The 15,541-nt window shown below is 49.4% G+C and overlaps 1 protein-coding gene across 1 annotated transcript in view; it reads left to right on the top strand.

Moving 5' to 3' along the window:
* LOC144116893 (uncharacterized) overlaps positions 1 to 14,757 on the top strand; it is a 67,348-nt gene extending 52,591 nt beyond the window's left edge. The window contains exon 11 of the mRNA XM_077651221.1: positions 14,563 to 14,757. Coding sequence (XP_077507347.1) covers positions 14,563 to 14,582 — 20 coding nt within the window. The 3' untranslated portion in view covers positions 14,583 to 14,757. The remainder of the gene's footprint in view (positions 1 to 14,562) is intronic.
* Positions 14,758 to 15,541: the final 784 nt, after the last annotated feature.

Genomic DNA, 15,541 nt, shown 5'->3' with positions numbered 1-15,541 from the left:
AGCCTAGTCTGACCTTTGTATCTTTCGATCGAGAATCTACAATGTCGTGATTTATATGGAGCATTATATCCAGCGTGGAGAGGTCTGCGTGTGGGAAGAGATAGTTGTTCTCCAGATAGGTTATGGGTCTGGTTTGAACTACGTTTTTCATTAACTTCCTGTTTGGGCCTGTGCAAAGGCCTACAGTATTGTTAAATAATAAAAAAAAACTTTCCCAAACACGAGGGGAGCGATATCGGTCTACGATTTCTGAGCCGTGGGAGCATGCCCGGTTTGGGGGTTAGAATAACACTTGCCGTTTTCCACTGCTACGGCAGCTCCCCCTTTTCCCAGCATTCTTGGATGTACTTCGCCGGGGAACTTATAGACGCATCATCCGAATTCCTAAGCATTTTATTAGTTAGCCCGTCTGTCCCCGGGCCGGGATTTCTACGTAGTCGAAACAACTCGACCCTCACTTCCGACTCTGTGACGGGGGTATCCAGTACCTGGTAGGGAGCTCCGTCCTAGACTGGGAGTGGGATACGTTGGTTGTCCCCTGTGTACGTTTCCTCCAGTTTCTGGCTGAATTCCTCGTCATCACCATCGAAATTGCCTAAATTTGAATAGTCTAGAGTCTAGATTGCGTTTTGGAGCTACTGGGGTCTAGCAGGTGACTGAGGATGCCCCCAGTCTTGGCGAGGTTCATACCTCCCTCCATCTGGTCGCATTTGGTGTCCCAGTTTTGCTCGCTCAAGTTGAAGGAATAATCTTAAATCACCTTTTATGCCTCGTGTTAGCGGACCTTCCGATGCGCGGCGAGCGCGCGCAGCGGAAAAAGCGCAGTTGTCCGGCAACCCTGGGCGAGCAGGCGGCTAGCAACCCCGGGGAGGAAGACAGGAGACGCAAGATGGACGCTGGACCGTACGCACCCGTGTAATCGCTCTAAACGTAACCTTGTTAATAAACAGTTTGAAAAAGTAATAAGGCATCCTGCCGTTAATTCGCGCCCCAACACAAAGATAGCCTACAAATCAGAAGTGGGATTACCGCCTCCGAAAGCCTGGAGCGGATTACCGCCTCCGAAAGCCTGGAGCAACGGGAAAAAGGCAACCGCAACGACGCCGACTGCGTGAAGACGGCACCGGTGAGCCTCCTTCCAATACTCTGATTCCTCGAACTGAAGCGGTCAGCTAGCAGCAACCCCTACAGCATCGCCATGTCCCAAGACAGGGAAATAATCAAGTCGCTGACGACGCTCACCGAACAACTAGCCCACGTACAGCTGTTGGCAGCCCAAAACCAAGGCAACGCGCAAGTTACAGCAATGCCGGACTTGTCGGCATCCATTCCCGCCTTCTCGGGAACCGCCATTGCGGGGACCGGGGCGAGAGAGAGCGCAAGGGAGTGGATATCGAATGTCAAGATGGTGGCGGGGCAGGCCAGCTGGAGGGACGGTGTCGTTTTCGCTGTTGCAGCGTCGAAGCTCAGCGGCACTGCCTTGAAGTGGCACAGAGCAAGGGGGAAGCAGCTGGAGACCTGGGAGAAATGGGCGGAGGAGCTGCAGAAGGTCTTTCCCGACGACGAGAGCAACCCACTTGCCCTCTACGAAAGAATGCTCCGCCGTACGCAAGGTCCGCGCGAGTCCGTTGTCGACTATTTTTTCGACAAGAGTTACCTCTGCACAAAGTGCGATGTCAAGGGGGACACTTTGCAATGGAAGAATTTGATCATTGCGGGCCTGCAGAATGCAAACCACGCTGCGATACTGCGGCTTAAAGCAGCAAGCTTCACTACATCCTTGGAGCTGCTTGAGGCGGCAAAAAGCCTCGAAGCAGGGGAGGAAGCCTACCTCAGCTCCCATGGAAGCCACCGGCCACCCAGCCAGGGCGGAAGCAAGCGTGTGTCGACCACACCAGAAGGCGTGGAAACGAAGCCGAAGCAGATCGCGCACGGTAGCGCTGAAAGGGCCGCAGAACCGAAATGTTACAGATGCCGGAAATACGGTCACGTTGTTAAAGACTGTCCGATGCCTGTTCACGGCACCAACAATGAAACCACAAAGCCGGGGGCTGGACAGCCATCACAATACGTGTCTGCGTCATCGAGTAGCGAGCTACCCAACATTAAGTACGTGAAGACTGCGGTGGTCAACCAGAAGAGCTATGATGCGCTCGTCGACACCGGAAGTTCAGTCTGCACGATCAAGGCATCCGACGCCATGGGTTGTTGCTCTTGCTTCGAAGAAGACAACCTGGAGTTGTATGGATTTGGCCAAAGCCCTGTCAAATGCCTTTCAAGATTCAGAACAACAATAGAGATAGATGGCGTAAAAGGCGAAAACGTCATGCTTCATGTCGTGCCGGACACAGCACAGCACTTCTCTGTAATCATTGGTCGCACGTGGACGGAGTTGCCTAACATCGCTTATGTCAAGGTAGACGACACCTTCAAGATCATGGACAAGAGAGACGATACATTCGGACATCTCGAACCCTTCACCCAAAACCAAGCCTTAAAAATCACTACAAAGAACGACGTAGCCCTCGAGCCACGTTCAGTGAATTTCATCATGGCAAGTGTAGACCTTGAAGGCGAGACTGACGTCCTGTACCAGCGAAAGGGTACGATGACTGGAAGCGTGTTTCGTGTTGCCAGCAAGCAGCTCAGTGTACCTGTGGCAAACACTTCCAACTGCGAGAAGGTTCTGAAGAAAGGGATGAGCCTTGGTCGAGTAGAAGAAGTAAATATAGACACGGCTAAGCTCAGTACAACAAGCGAAACAACGGAAGTGAAAACGGCAACTGCGGATCCGATTCACGAGAAGGATGTTGCAACAGGCAACGACGTGACGACGAAGGAACGACAAGACCTACTCAAACTCCTCAACCAACACCGCGAGTGCTTCGCAACGAATATTGAGGAGCTAGGCTGCACCAACCTCATTGAAATGGACATTGTCCTGAAGGAAGGAAGTATGTCGGTTTCTTCTAGACCCTACCGAACAAGCAAAGAAGAGCGTGAAACTGTGCAGAAAATTGTCAGCGAGTGGAAGGACGCAGGAATTGTGACGGAGTCACGGTCACCTTACGCAAGCCCTGTACTTCTCGTGCGCAAGAAAAACGGCGAACCGAGACTTGTAGTCGATTATCGGAAGCTGAATGCACAGACAGTCAAGGACAAGTACCCCTTGCCACTAATTGATGACGCTGTCGAGCAGCTCGCAGGAAGCAAGCTCTTCACAACGCTTGACCTTGCGGACGGCTTTCTTCAGATCCCTTTGAAGGAATCTGCAAAAGAGAAGACCGCCTTTGTGACCCCAGACGGAACATGGATGTTCGAAAGACTCATTTTTGGACTTTCGAATGGACCAACAGAGTTCCAGCGCCTTATGAACACAGCTCTGGGAAATCTCCGCAATACTATAGCAGTATGCTACTTGGATGACATCCTTGTACCTGCGAAAAATTTTGAAGAGATGCTAGAAAGGCTGACGAAAGTGTTCCGAACTCTCCGCGACGCAGGACAGACACTCCGACTTTCAAAGTGTAGATTCGCAGATCACCGAGTCGAGTACCTTGGCTTCGTCATCGGTGAAGGTGGCGTGAGACCGGGAACTGACAAAGTAAGGGCAATCGATGGGTTCTCAGTGCCGAAAGACCTTCATGAAGTCAAGAGGTTTCTCGGGCTCACCAGCTTCTTCAGACGCTTTGTCCCGCGTTACGCAGCGCTGAGCGAACCGCTGAGTCGGTTAACTCGAAAAGGCGACGCATTTCACTGGAACCAGGATCAGGAGGACGCATTTCAGGTCCTGAAGAGCGCATTGACATCACATCCTGTGCTGCAGCTCTACAATCCGAAGGCGAGAACAGAGGTGCACACCGACGCCTGTGCTAACGGGTTGGCGGGCATTCTTCTGCAAGCGGATGAGAATGACGTCCTACACCCCGTCTACTACGTCAGCAAAAAGACCAGCCCAGCTGAGAGGTTTTACCATTCGAGTAAGTTGGAGCTGCTGGCAATAGTGTGGACCATCGAGAGATTGAGACCGTTGTTGATTGGAATGGAGTTCACCCATGTGACTGATTGTCAGGCTCTCGTCTACCTGAATGCCACAAAGACGCTCAAGCCACAGATAGCCAGATGGTTTGACATGCTTCAAGAGTATACCTTCGACATACGCCATCGATCAGGTTCGAAGATGGAGCACGTTGACGCAATGAGTCGCGCTGCAGTTGAAGACCCAAGCGATCCGTGGGATAACGTCATCGCCGACAAACTGGACATGTGGATGACAATCAGTTTGCACGACCAAGCTTTGATAATTCAAAGGACAGACGAAGAAATTCGTCGGATAGCTACAATTCTAGATAAAAAGTCATGCGATCGATCTGCAGAAGAACGCGCCTTGGCACAGAACTTCGTGCTGAAGGAGGGACGACTGTTTCGCGAAACAGAGGCAAACGGCAAGAAAAAGTTGCTATACGTTATGCCTAATTCCATGCGAAAAAGCCTTTGTGTTAAATTTCACGACTTGGAAGGTCACTTCGGGCTTGATCGCACAATCGCAAAGATCAGTGAAACATACTGGTTCCCAGGGATGCGCAGGTACGTCCGTGAGCACATCAGACGGTGTTTTGAGTGCCTGATCTGCAAGGTGCCAAGTGGCAAGGAAAAGGGACTCCTGCACCCCATCCCTCCTGGGCGGCGACCGTTCGAGACCATTCATGCAGATCACCTGGGCCCATTTGTGAGAAGCAAAAAGGGAAACAAGTACATCCTTGTCGTCATCGACAACCTGACAAAGTACGTGAGGCTCTTCCCTTCACGAGACACATCGGCAAAAAGTGTGATAAAGTCTTGTGAGGACTTCACCTTTAGTCACGGTCTGCCGGAAAGGATAATAACCGACCGAGGAACGTGCTTCACATCAAAGGCATTTGAGGAATTCTGCAAAGCCAGGGGTATCCAGCACGTGCTGAACTCAACGAGACACCCTCGCGCGAACGGTCAAGTTGAGAGGGTCAACCGAACCCTTGTTAATAAACAGTTTGAAAAAGTAATAAGGCATCCTGCCGTTAATTCGCGCCCTAACACAGAGATAGCCTACACTCGCTATACAGTCTTCGCCTGAGGGTTCTGTTCCATTCTTTCTTTTTAAAGCCGTTTCTCCATTCTTTGTTTTGCCTCCCACTAGTGTAGCAGGCAGCTTCCGCGATCTCCGGGGCATCCTTTCCTTCGAACGTCTTGGTAGCCTCGCTAACGTTCGATTTTAGTTGTTTCGCCCACTCCTCAATATCCAGGATGTGTTGCTCGTCTTCTGCCGACCTAAGGTTTCTAAATTAGTCGCACTCTACAGCTAGAGAGGCTAAATTTCAGCCCGTACGTGGACGACATTGCTGTGTGGATGAATAAGGGCAGTGACTCTGTGGGGTTTTAATAGAGGGGAGAAATACGTTCTTCCCGCTTAACCATGGCTGACACAGTTCAATACCGTCAGACCCCACCCCGTGATTGCGTGCGCTACCGAGCGCACGCCGACCAAGGCCGGCCTTGCTCTTAGGGGCAACAAAGGAGCGACACTCTGGCTTACACAAACAAGGCATTTATTGCTATAGCAGCAATAGCGCCAGCTAGCAACAAAACACGCTAAGGAATCGTGGTCGTCCGACTCACCAGCAAGGTAACGAGCGAATGTTCGCCCACGTTAGGCAGGGGGAAAATCCAAAGCCTGTCGGGGTGAGATGCAGGAGAACGTTCGCCCCACTGGCGGAGAGCGGATAGCCGCGCCGACGCGCCCGTGCATGACGAGATCCCCAGCAAAAGAGCGTTGTGTCTTCCTCTCCCTCCCCCCACCCCGCGCGCACAGCAGTCACGCCGTCCGTGGCACTCGTGACGCTGCGACGCTGGCGCCCTCCCTTGTTGGTTAAGATAACTAACTAGGAAGACGAATCCTGGAGAAGCAAACCACAGGGGACGAGTGGGGCAGGTCCCTACAACTCCGAGATTGAACGTACGTTACAAAAGGTAACCATATAATAGGTACGCGGCGGAGAGAGGACTAGCGTGCTTTCCGCAAATGTTGAAAGTATTCATCTACAACCCGCGACATCTCAGGTGCAAGGCGCCTTCCGAAATTAAAATTAACGTAGCGGATTCGGAAGTCCTGAAAGTTAACCAAATCAGAATTGTCGGCCTACTTCTCCAGGACCGTGGGTATAACGGAGAGACCCCTGAGAAATTGAAGCGCCACGCGATGCAGACCATGAGCCTCATCAGACGCCTGACAAGCGAGGGCCGAGGGTCGAAAGAGAAGAATCCACTGAGGCTAGTCCAAGCCTTCATTTTCAGTAGGGTCAGGGCGCAAATTCTTCAAGCGCCGACCAATCGTTTAAAGAAATGACGTTTCGGCCCCGGCTCACAGGGGCTTGTTCACAATGAAAGAAAAGAATGAAGGTCGGTTACATAGCTTTCATGCTATGACGTAAGCAGCGGGAGTATATCGGTGGTAGATTGCCTTCGTTGCGATTAAGCGTGTTTGCCATCGTCTGAATATAAAAAGATTCTAGGCAAAGCCTTGCCGTCTTGCTCTTTTCTTTTTCAATTATCTTCGTGCCATCCCAGTCAATGTCATGGCCCTCGGAGACAGCATGATCAGCCAGTGCGTTGGTCGCCACGAGCTTGTTCTTGACATCATTGTGGTGCTACTGCAATATTTTCCGCAAATCGCGTGTTTCACCAATATACACATGCTCACAATCAGCGCTGGGAATACTATACACGATGCCTGGGAATTTCTCCTTGTTTATCTAGTCTTTCACTGCAACCATCGCGCGCCGGAGCTTCCGCGTGAGTACATGTGCGACGTCGACTTCCTACGATTGGAATATGCAGGGTAAGCTTTCACTCACTCCCGGGACGTAGGTTATCGGAATCCTTTTCATCTTCTCTCGCTGGGGTTGCTGTGACGGCGGGTGAGCTGGGCGATTCTCGGATTTTCGTATGAATTAAGGAACTGGGATAGCCCGAAGACATCAGGTCACGGCGAACGGTATCCAGATCTCTCGCTTTCTCTTCAGGCGTAGAGCAGATGTTTTCCGATCGCCGGACAAGTGAGGCGACAACAGACTTCTTGTGACGGGCCGGGTGTACGGAACTGAAGTTGAGGTACATGCCAGTGTGCGTGTCCTTCCGGAATACACGGAATGGCATTCCAGGGCCGTCGCGTTTCACCAGGACGTCCAAGAAAGGCAGACCACCGTCCACTTTCTCTTCCGTAGTAAACTCTATGGCCGGTTCTATGTTGTTGAGGAGAAAAGGAAATGTTCTCAGCGCCAATTTTCTCAGAATGTTCTCAGAGCCGAAACGTCATTTTGTAAACGGTTGGTCGGCGCTTGAAGAATTTCCGCCATGAACATACCTGACCAGACGGGTTTCCGTCAAACCGTGGATTTCAGTATAGGATCAGCTATTACACACCGACCTTGCCCTCAAGGCGGGAGAAAGGGACAAGCTAAACTGCCTAATTACAAGATGCGTCAACACAGATTTAAGACTCTAAGCGTGCACATCTACGTAGCGACTCATGGCGCTCGGGATGAACAAAACGGGGGGGGGGGGGGAACTAGCTGAAGCGGTGCTCACCCCTCAGATTGAGAGGCTGCGTATGACACGGACAGGCAGGGCAATCGTGCTCAAAATAGGCCTAACCCGGACGGAGGTCCTGGTCCCAAAATAGAGTACAGTAGGGGATTAGGAAAGGCCTATACATTCCACCCCCCCCCCCCCCGCCCTTCCCAAAGAATATGCACCCGGAACATAACCAATATAGAAGAGAAAGAAAGCACAAGCAATTCAGATCCGCTTCGAGAAAAAACCTGAGGGAGAAGTGGCGTATGTAGATGCCACGGGGGGCCGCGGAAGATACACGGTGGCAGTGGCAGTGGATGGCCGCGGTAACGCCATTACGGCCGCCACTAGGTACCAGCTCATCGGAGACGGCAGAGAAGACTGCTGTAGCGCCGGTCTGCGTCGGGACGGACGCTAATGTATCCTAAGCGGCAGCAAAACCGCAATCCATTATTTTAGCAAAGTACGCGTCTTGCCTATAGCGGTGAAGATCTTTTGCCAAAGGAAAATAGACGGGGCAATTACTGTAACATGGACACCCGCGCATGCTGCCGTCCTTCGAAATGAGGCGGCCCTCGAGTTGGCTCGAGTTCTATACCACCGGGTTGGCACGGGGCTCCTCGACCAAGAGAGCGGAGGACGAAAAAATATGGGGAGATTACAGTACATTATCGATTGTAGAGCAGACTGGCACCCCCGCCAGCTCGGATTCTTGCCGGAGGGCATCATCATCAACCTTACTACACCCACTGCAGGGCAAAGGCCACTCCCATGTCTCTCCAATTAACCCTATCTTTTTCCAGCTGCATCCACCCTTTGCCTGCAAACTTCTTATACCCCTGTCACACGGACACTGTAAAGGTACTTTGAACTAATGCTTCATTACTCTAAGGACGAACGCGCGCTGCCACACGGACGCGCCAAAAAACGCCTAGCTCAAAGGAGCTTCGAAACAAGGCAGCTCGAGTTCGTCCTTTGAGGCTTCAAGGGAGTACTCTCTCTCCCAGCGAGTTAACAGCATAAATAAATTGAGAAAAGAAACGTTCAATTTTCATTTTATAAATTCACTTCATAAGATTAGTGGTGTTTTAAAATATAAGATCATTTGTTTTCTGGCAGTCTCACCACGCCATACTCTCGTTCCAGATATACAAGCGTCACGGTAGCCACGGTAAATATGCCGCCATGTCGGCCATGTTGTTTGTTGCTTTAACATAATACGGTTATAAAACTAATTTACCAAAAAAATGTGACATTTCTGTATTTACATGTGCAGTGAGGTTTACAATTTTAATAACGCTTTTCGCCGATGAGGGCGCTAAAAACTTCTTGCGAAGGTCGTTCCGCGACCGTGTAGCACAGACGAACTCCCTTCAAGTAGTGCTCCTTTGGGAGCGTAAAGGAGCATTAGTTCAAAGTGCCTTTAGAGGGCCCGTGTGACAGGGGTATTAATCTCATCCGCCCACCTAACCTTCTGCCGCCCCCTGCTACGCTTACTTTCTCTTGGAATCCACTCCGTTACCTTTAAGGACCAGCGGTTATCTTGCCTTCGCATTACATTCCCTGCCCAAGCCCATTTCTTTCTCTTGATTTCGACTAGCATGTCATTAACCCGTGTTTGTTCCCTCACCCACTCTACCAGCTTCCGGTCTCTTAACGTTACACCTATCATTTTTCTTTCCATGGCTCGTTGCGTTGCCCTTAACTTAAGCTGAACTCTTTTCGTTAGCCTCCACGTTTCTGCCCCGTAGGTGAGTACCGGTAAGATTAAGCTGTTGTACACTTTCCTCTTGAGGGAAATTGGTAAACTGCCACTCATGATCTGCGAGAATTTGTCATATGCGCTCCACCCCATTCTTATCCTTCTAGTTATCTCCCTCTCATGATCCGGATCAGCTGTCACTACCTGCCCTAACGTATTCCGTCACAACTTCTAGGCTCTCGCTGCCAATTGTGAACTGTTGTTCCCTTGCTAGGCTGTTGGACATTACCTTGGTTTTCTGCATGTTAATTTTTAGACCCATCGATCTGCTCTGCCTGTCTAACTCATTGATCATGATTTGCAGTTCACCTCCTCAGTGACTCAGCAAGGCAATGTCATCAGTAAATCGCAGATTATTTAGGTATTCTCCATTCATTCTTATTCCCAACTGTTCCTAATTCAGGCCTCGAAATACCTCCTGTAAACATGCGGTGAACAGCATTGGCGAGATCGTGTCTCCTTGCCTGACGCCCTTCCTTATTGGTATTTTATTGCTGACTTTATGGAGGACTATAGTAGTTTTGCAGTTGCTATATATATCTTCCAGTATTTTGACATAAGGCTCTTCTACCCCCCTGATTACGCAATGCCTGTATGACTGCTGAGGTTTTCACTGAGTCGAATGCTTTCTCGTAATCAATGAAAGCTATATATAGAGGTTGGTTATATTCTGCGCATTTCTCTATCACCTTATTGATAGTGTGAATATGATCTATTTTGGAATATCCTTTGCGAAAGCCTGCCTGATCATTTGGTTGATTAAAGTCTAACGTTGCCCTGACTCTATTAGCGATTACCTTAGTAAATACTTTGTAGGCAACGGATAGTAAGCTGATCGGCCTGTAATTTTTCAAGTCCTTGGCGTCTCCCTTCTTATGAATTAAGATAATGTTTGCATTCTTCCAAGCTTCTGGTACAGTCGAGGTCATAAGGCATTGCGTATAGAGGGTGGCTAGTTTTTCTAGCACGATGTCCCCTCCATCCTTCAACAGATCTGCTGTTACCTGATCCTCCCCAGCTGCTTTTCCCCTTTTCATTGCTTCTAAGGCTTTCTTCAGCTTTCGTTACTGGCGGGATGACGCATTGCTGTGCACTGCTGTCTTTCTCATTAGTGCTCTGATTACATTGGCTACTGTACAGGTCTGTGTAGAACTCTTCGGCTACGTTAACTATCTTATACATATTGCTAATGACATTGCCCTGCTTGTCTCTTAATGCATACATCTGGTTTTTACCTATGCCTAGTTTCCTCTTCACTGCTTTTAGGCTACCTCCGTTCTTTAGAGCATGCTCGATTCTCTCCATATTAAACTTCCTTATGTCGGCTACCTTGCGCTTATTTATTAACTTTGATAGCTCCGTTAGTTCTATTCTATCGGTAGGGTTAGACGCCCTCATGCTTTGGCGCCTCTTAATCAGATCTTTCGTCACCTGAGATAGCTTCCCGGTATCCTTTCGAACTGTCCTACCGCCTACTTCTACTGCGCACTCCGTAATTATGGATGTCAGATTATCGTGCATTGAATGAACATCAAGATCGTTTTCCTCAGTTTATTTTTTTATTTATTTAATTGGTTTTTGGGGAAAGGAAATGGCGCAGTATCTGTCTCATATATCGTTGGACACCTGAACCGCGCCGTATGGGAAGGGATAAGGAAGGGAGTGAAAGAAGAAAGGAAGAAACTGGTGCCGTAGTGGAGGGCTCCGGAATAATTTCGACCACCTGGGGATCTTTAACGTGCACTGACATCGCACAGCACACGGGCGCCTTGGCGTTTTTCCTCCATAAAAACGCAGCCTCCGCGGTCGGGTTCGAACCCGGGAACTCCGGATCAGTAGTCGAGCGCCCTAACTACTGAGCCACCGCGGCGGGTCCCTCAGTTAAAGCCGAATATCTGTTTTGCAGCGCTATCCTAAACTCCTGTGCTTTCCCTCTTACGGCTAACTCGTGAATGGTCTTCTACTTCACTAGCTTCTTCCGTTCCCTCTTCAAGTCTATGCTAATTCTAGACCTTATCATTCTGTGGTCGCTACAACGCACCTTTCCGAGGACGGCCACATCCTGAATGATGCCAGGTTTAGCGCATAGTATGAAGTCGATTTCATTTTTAGTTTCACAATTGGGGCTCTTCCAGGTCCACTTCCTGTTTTCTCGTTTGCAGAAGAAGGTATTCATGATCCGTAAATTATTTCTATCCGCGAATTCGACTAACGATGCAGCGATGGGGTAGAGGTAGAACATCCGCCTCGCGTGCAAGAGGACCGGGGTTCAAATCCTGGTGCCGCGCAATTCTCCACCGGGTTTAAAAAAAAAAACAAAATCCGCGTGTCGATGGAATTGCATAACCAGGCCTGGAGTGCGGCCTGATCTCGGTGACCTGAACCGACAACGCACTCTCTCACCAGAGCAGGATTTGGCCACCCTGGTGTAGCACTTGGCCACAAGCTTCTATGATTAAAGCAATTAGCCGGAGGGCATATAATAAAGAAGCCTGGGAGGCCCGACTGCAAAGCCCGGACCCTGAGCTCCAGCTCCTCCTCGTCCGACGGGTCAAAGAACCCGCCAGAGAACAAGGCGTCCCGGCCTCCCCCCCCCCCCCCCCCCGGTCTTAGCGCTGGGGAGGGGGGGGGACGCCTTTTCTGCTGGACAATAAAAGTTTATTCACTGACTCAGAAAAACACGGAAGAGAAACCAATGCATAAGACGTAGTATGTTATTTTTGCATTCACGAGGGCATGAATGACTATGCAGACAGCATGGCAGACAGCGTAACGTCTCGTGCTGACATGATCATCCTAAGGCCGGCCATCAAGCATACAGATAAAGGACTGGCTAGGTTGCGGAATGTTTCATTAAGTGTTAACACTGAAATAAAGAACAACCTTCTGAATGTCTGAAAACTAGTAAGTTATGAGAACGGATGTTTTATTACATTGCATGCATAAAAAAATAGAAGGTAATCCCCTTAAGCTAATGTACGACCAACAGCGGCTTTTGGCTGCATACGCATAGCATGACACGTTATCTTTGTTTTCTACTTGTTTGGTCGACATTACGCAGTGCATGCTTAATTATAAAAGTAAACAACCTGTTATATTGCCATACAAAAGTTCATCACTGAAGGATCTTTTTTCTCTAAGGAATTGTTACGTTGGAAGAAAACGTGCAATTTAGCTGTTCTTTACATTCTGCAACGTACCATCGTGATCAAAAGTTTACGGGCCGCGTGTTCTTGGAAAAAAAGTTTGTTGTAGCTCTACCTCGTGACCCAGTCGCGTGCCATCGTTACCAGCGGATAGAACTTGCACGTCTCCGCACACTTTGACACATTTCAAGCGAATAGATTTCGTGACTGCGTCTAAATAACTTTTTTAAGGCGAAAGCCTTTAAGCGCTCATACTCGCGGTAACGGTGTCCGTCCGGCTCATCTTGGCGCAGTGCCAGCTGCTACCCTTCCCCTTACCGGCACGCATCCTCCTCGCACCTCCAGTAGCAGACGGCGCATGCGCATGTGCGCATAGCAACAGTGACGTCAGTCGCGCCGCTCGCCCCAGTAACAGCTGTGGCGCGCGGCGCACGCACAGTTGTGTATAGCAACTGTATAGCAACAGGCAGTCGAGTGACAGGAAGGCTTTCGGCATGCACACTTTAGGCCCACAAAGTGTCCCCGTAGTTTTTAGTCGTGATAGTACATACATAAGTGCGAGAGGTCGCTCATATTGAGTGTGGTATATCTTTCTTCCAAGTTTCTTTCCATCATAGAGAATACGAGGTGCCTCAGTGGTTATGGCGCTCGACTACTGAGTACCTGGTGCGAACGCGGAAGTTCGGTAGAGGCGGAATGCGAAAAGGTGCCCGTGTGCTGCGCGGTGTCAGTAGTGGTCGAAATTACTGGAGCCCTCCACTACAGCTCCTCTTCTTTCACTCCTAGCTTCCCTCACATAGGTGTCCGCGGAGATGTGAGGAAGTTACTGCGGCCTTTCGTAAAAAAAAAAAAATAGAGTAACTCTGAGCAGTGCATTAGCATAAAGGATTGCTGAAAGTGCCTTCTTTCTTAGCTACGTGGCTGCGGGTTTCCTTCAGCTTGACCCCCCGAAGGCTCACTGCATCGGTTCGGGCAAACAAGCGCCATGTGCAAGCAAACCGTCGATTCTGCTTACCAGGAGAGAAAAATTCTGGGTACTGAAAAGGTTCAGACTGGATAAGAATACAACTTTATTTTTACCGTATTATCAAGATATGGATGGTACTCTGACTTTTTTCATCGTGAAGTACATGTATGAGAATGTTCCTTGGACTTGCAGCTGCTAGTTTGCGAATGAGTTTGCTCAAGACGAACTGCTGGGCTAGTTGGTTGTGCATGCTTCATTTCGCACAGCGCACACAAAGGACACGGACAGAAACAAACACACCACAAAGCGCCGACTTCGATTGTTATTGCGATTATTATTTTTATTATTATTATTATTATTATTATTATTATTATTATTATTAATATTATTATTATTATTATTATTATTATTATTATTATTATTATTATTATTATTATTATTATTATTATTATTATTATTATTATTATTGGTGCGACACAGCAGGTTATGACACAGGCATTATTGGGTCAATATGCCCATGAAACGGCACTCCTTATCGCTTAACAGCACAGGTGGCGAGCTGACGTAATTCTCTTCAACCTTTGCAATTGGTCGTGGGTCTCTTTCTGTCCGTGTGTTTTGTGTACGCTGCGGGGAATTGAAGCGAACGAGTGTTTTTGGTTGTTTTCTAGCTCAAGTTCTGTTCATGTTTTTTTTTAAAGCGCAACTATGCAAGAACCAGTGACAGTTCTTGCAGAAAAATACTTGCGGCGCTTCTCCAACTATGCATTCCCTTGTGACGAGAGAAAACCACTTTTTTTTTTCGGCTGCGCATCGACTCTCCCATCATGCCGGCATGCTTGTACAAGATACTCCGTGCCACGTCCCCTATATGCTCGAGTCACCGCGTGATGGGTGATGCGCCCAAGTTTTTTCGCAGAGACACCGCCGCGCGCCCCGAGCAGGTTGGATGCGCCACTGGACAGCGTCAGGATTTGTCGCGCGTTCGGAGGGTGCCGGCCTTTTGGGGAAAACTGCGGCTTAACACCACACACTGGCCACCAGTGGCTGAGCAACCATTTTTTTCCCTCGGCTTGCAGGTCCACCCTGGCGGACGTAACCACAGTCATGCGTCGGAGCTGGACCTGGAATCGGCACTAGGTTCACGTTGCCAGTGCCGCCTTGGAAGCCCAATATGCCAGCTGCCGAAGAAGGACGCTGCCCGCCTTTCTCAGGACTTTCAGAACGAGGCTATTATTTTTCGAAAGTGAAACCTTTCTTTCTGTGTGCATGAACCCGGGCTTTATCTGCGTCAACGACTTTCACGGTTCATGGTGGTTTAACGTCTCAAAGCGACTCAGGCTATGAGGGACGCCGTAGTGGAGGGCTCCGGATAATTTAGACCACCTAGGGTGGTTTAACGTGCCCTGACATCGCACCGTAAACGGACCTCTAGCATTTCCCCACCATCAAAATGCGACCGGCGCGGCCGGGCATCGAACTCCCGTCTTTTGGGTCAGCAGCCGAGCACCAAAACCATTGAACCACCGCGGCGGCTGTCAACGACTTCCGAAACAAATTAACGTAGCAGTCTGACTAACTTTCGACAGGCATATCACTGATATTTGAGTCCGCTGAGACAGTGCCAAGCGCTACAGCTACGTCTAGAGGCTTGGCCCGAGATCTTGATAAAGGCCGTCCTATGTGACGATGAAGGGTGACGGACTTCACTGGCCTTAAAGGAACGCTCGCTTGCTTCGTTCATCGTATTAAAAAAGGTGGAGTGCCAGCTACGCCCTTTATGTGTCATGCCTGATTGTGATCACAGTGATCAATGTTCTCAGCCCGTGGTGTTGGTTAACAATCGCAGAATCCCCTATCTGTCGAGACGATCCTAACGACCAGAAACTTCGAAAGGGGCCATAAGCTCACGTACTTATAATCTAGGTTACCCAATTTGGGATCGCTTCATGATCATGCGAAAAAACACGGCGGAGCACACGTAGGACAAGAGCTAGAACGTTTGTGTCCTGCCTCGTTCTGTTACATATAATAATGTGGCATCGTGCCTTTCAACAC

This window comes from Amblyomma americanum, chromosome 1, assembly GCF_052857255.1.
Source record: "Amblyomma americanum isolate KBUSLIRL-KWMA chromosome 1, ASM5285725v1, whole genome shotgun sequence".
Classification (NCBI taxonomy): Eukaryota; Metazoa; Arthropoda; class Arachnida; order Ixodida; family Ixodidae; genus Amblyomma; species Amblyomma americanum.
Note: the sequence above shows the minus strand (reverse complement) of the source record. Positions and strands in the feature narration are given on the sequence as shown.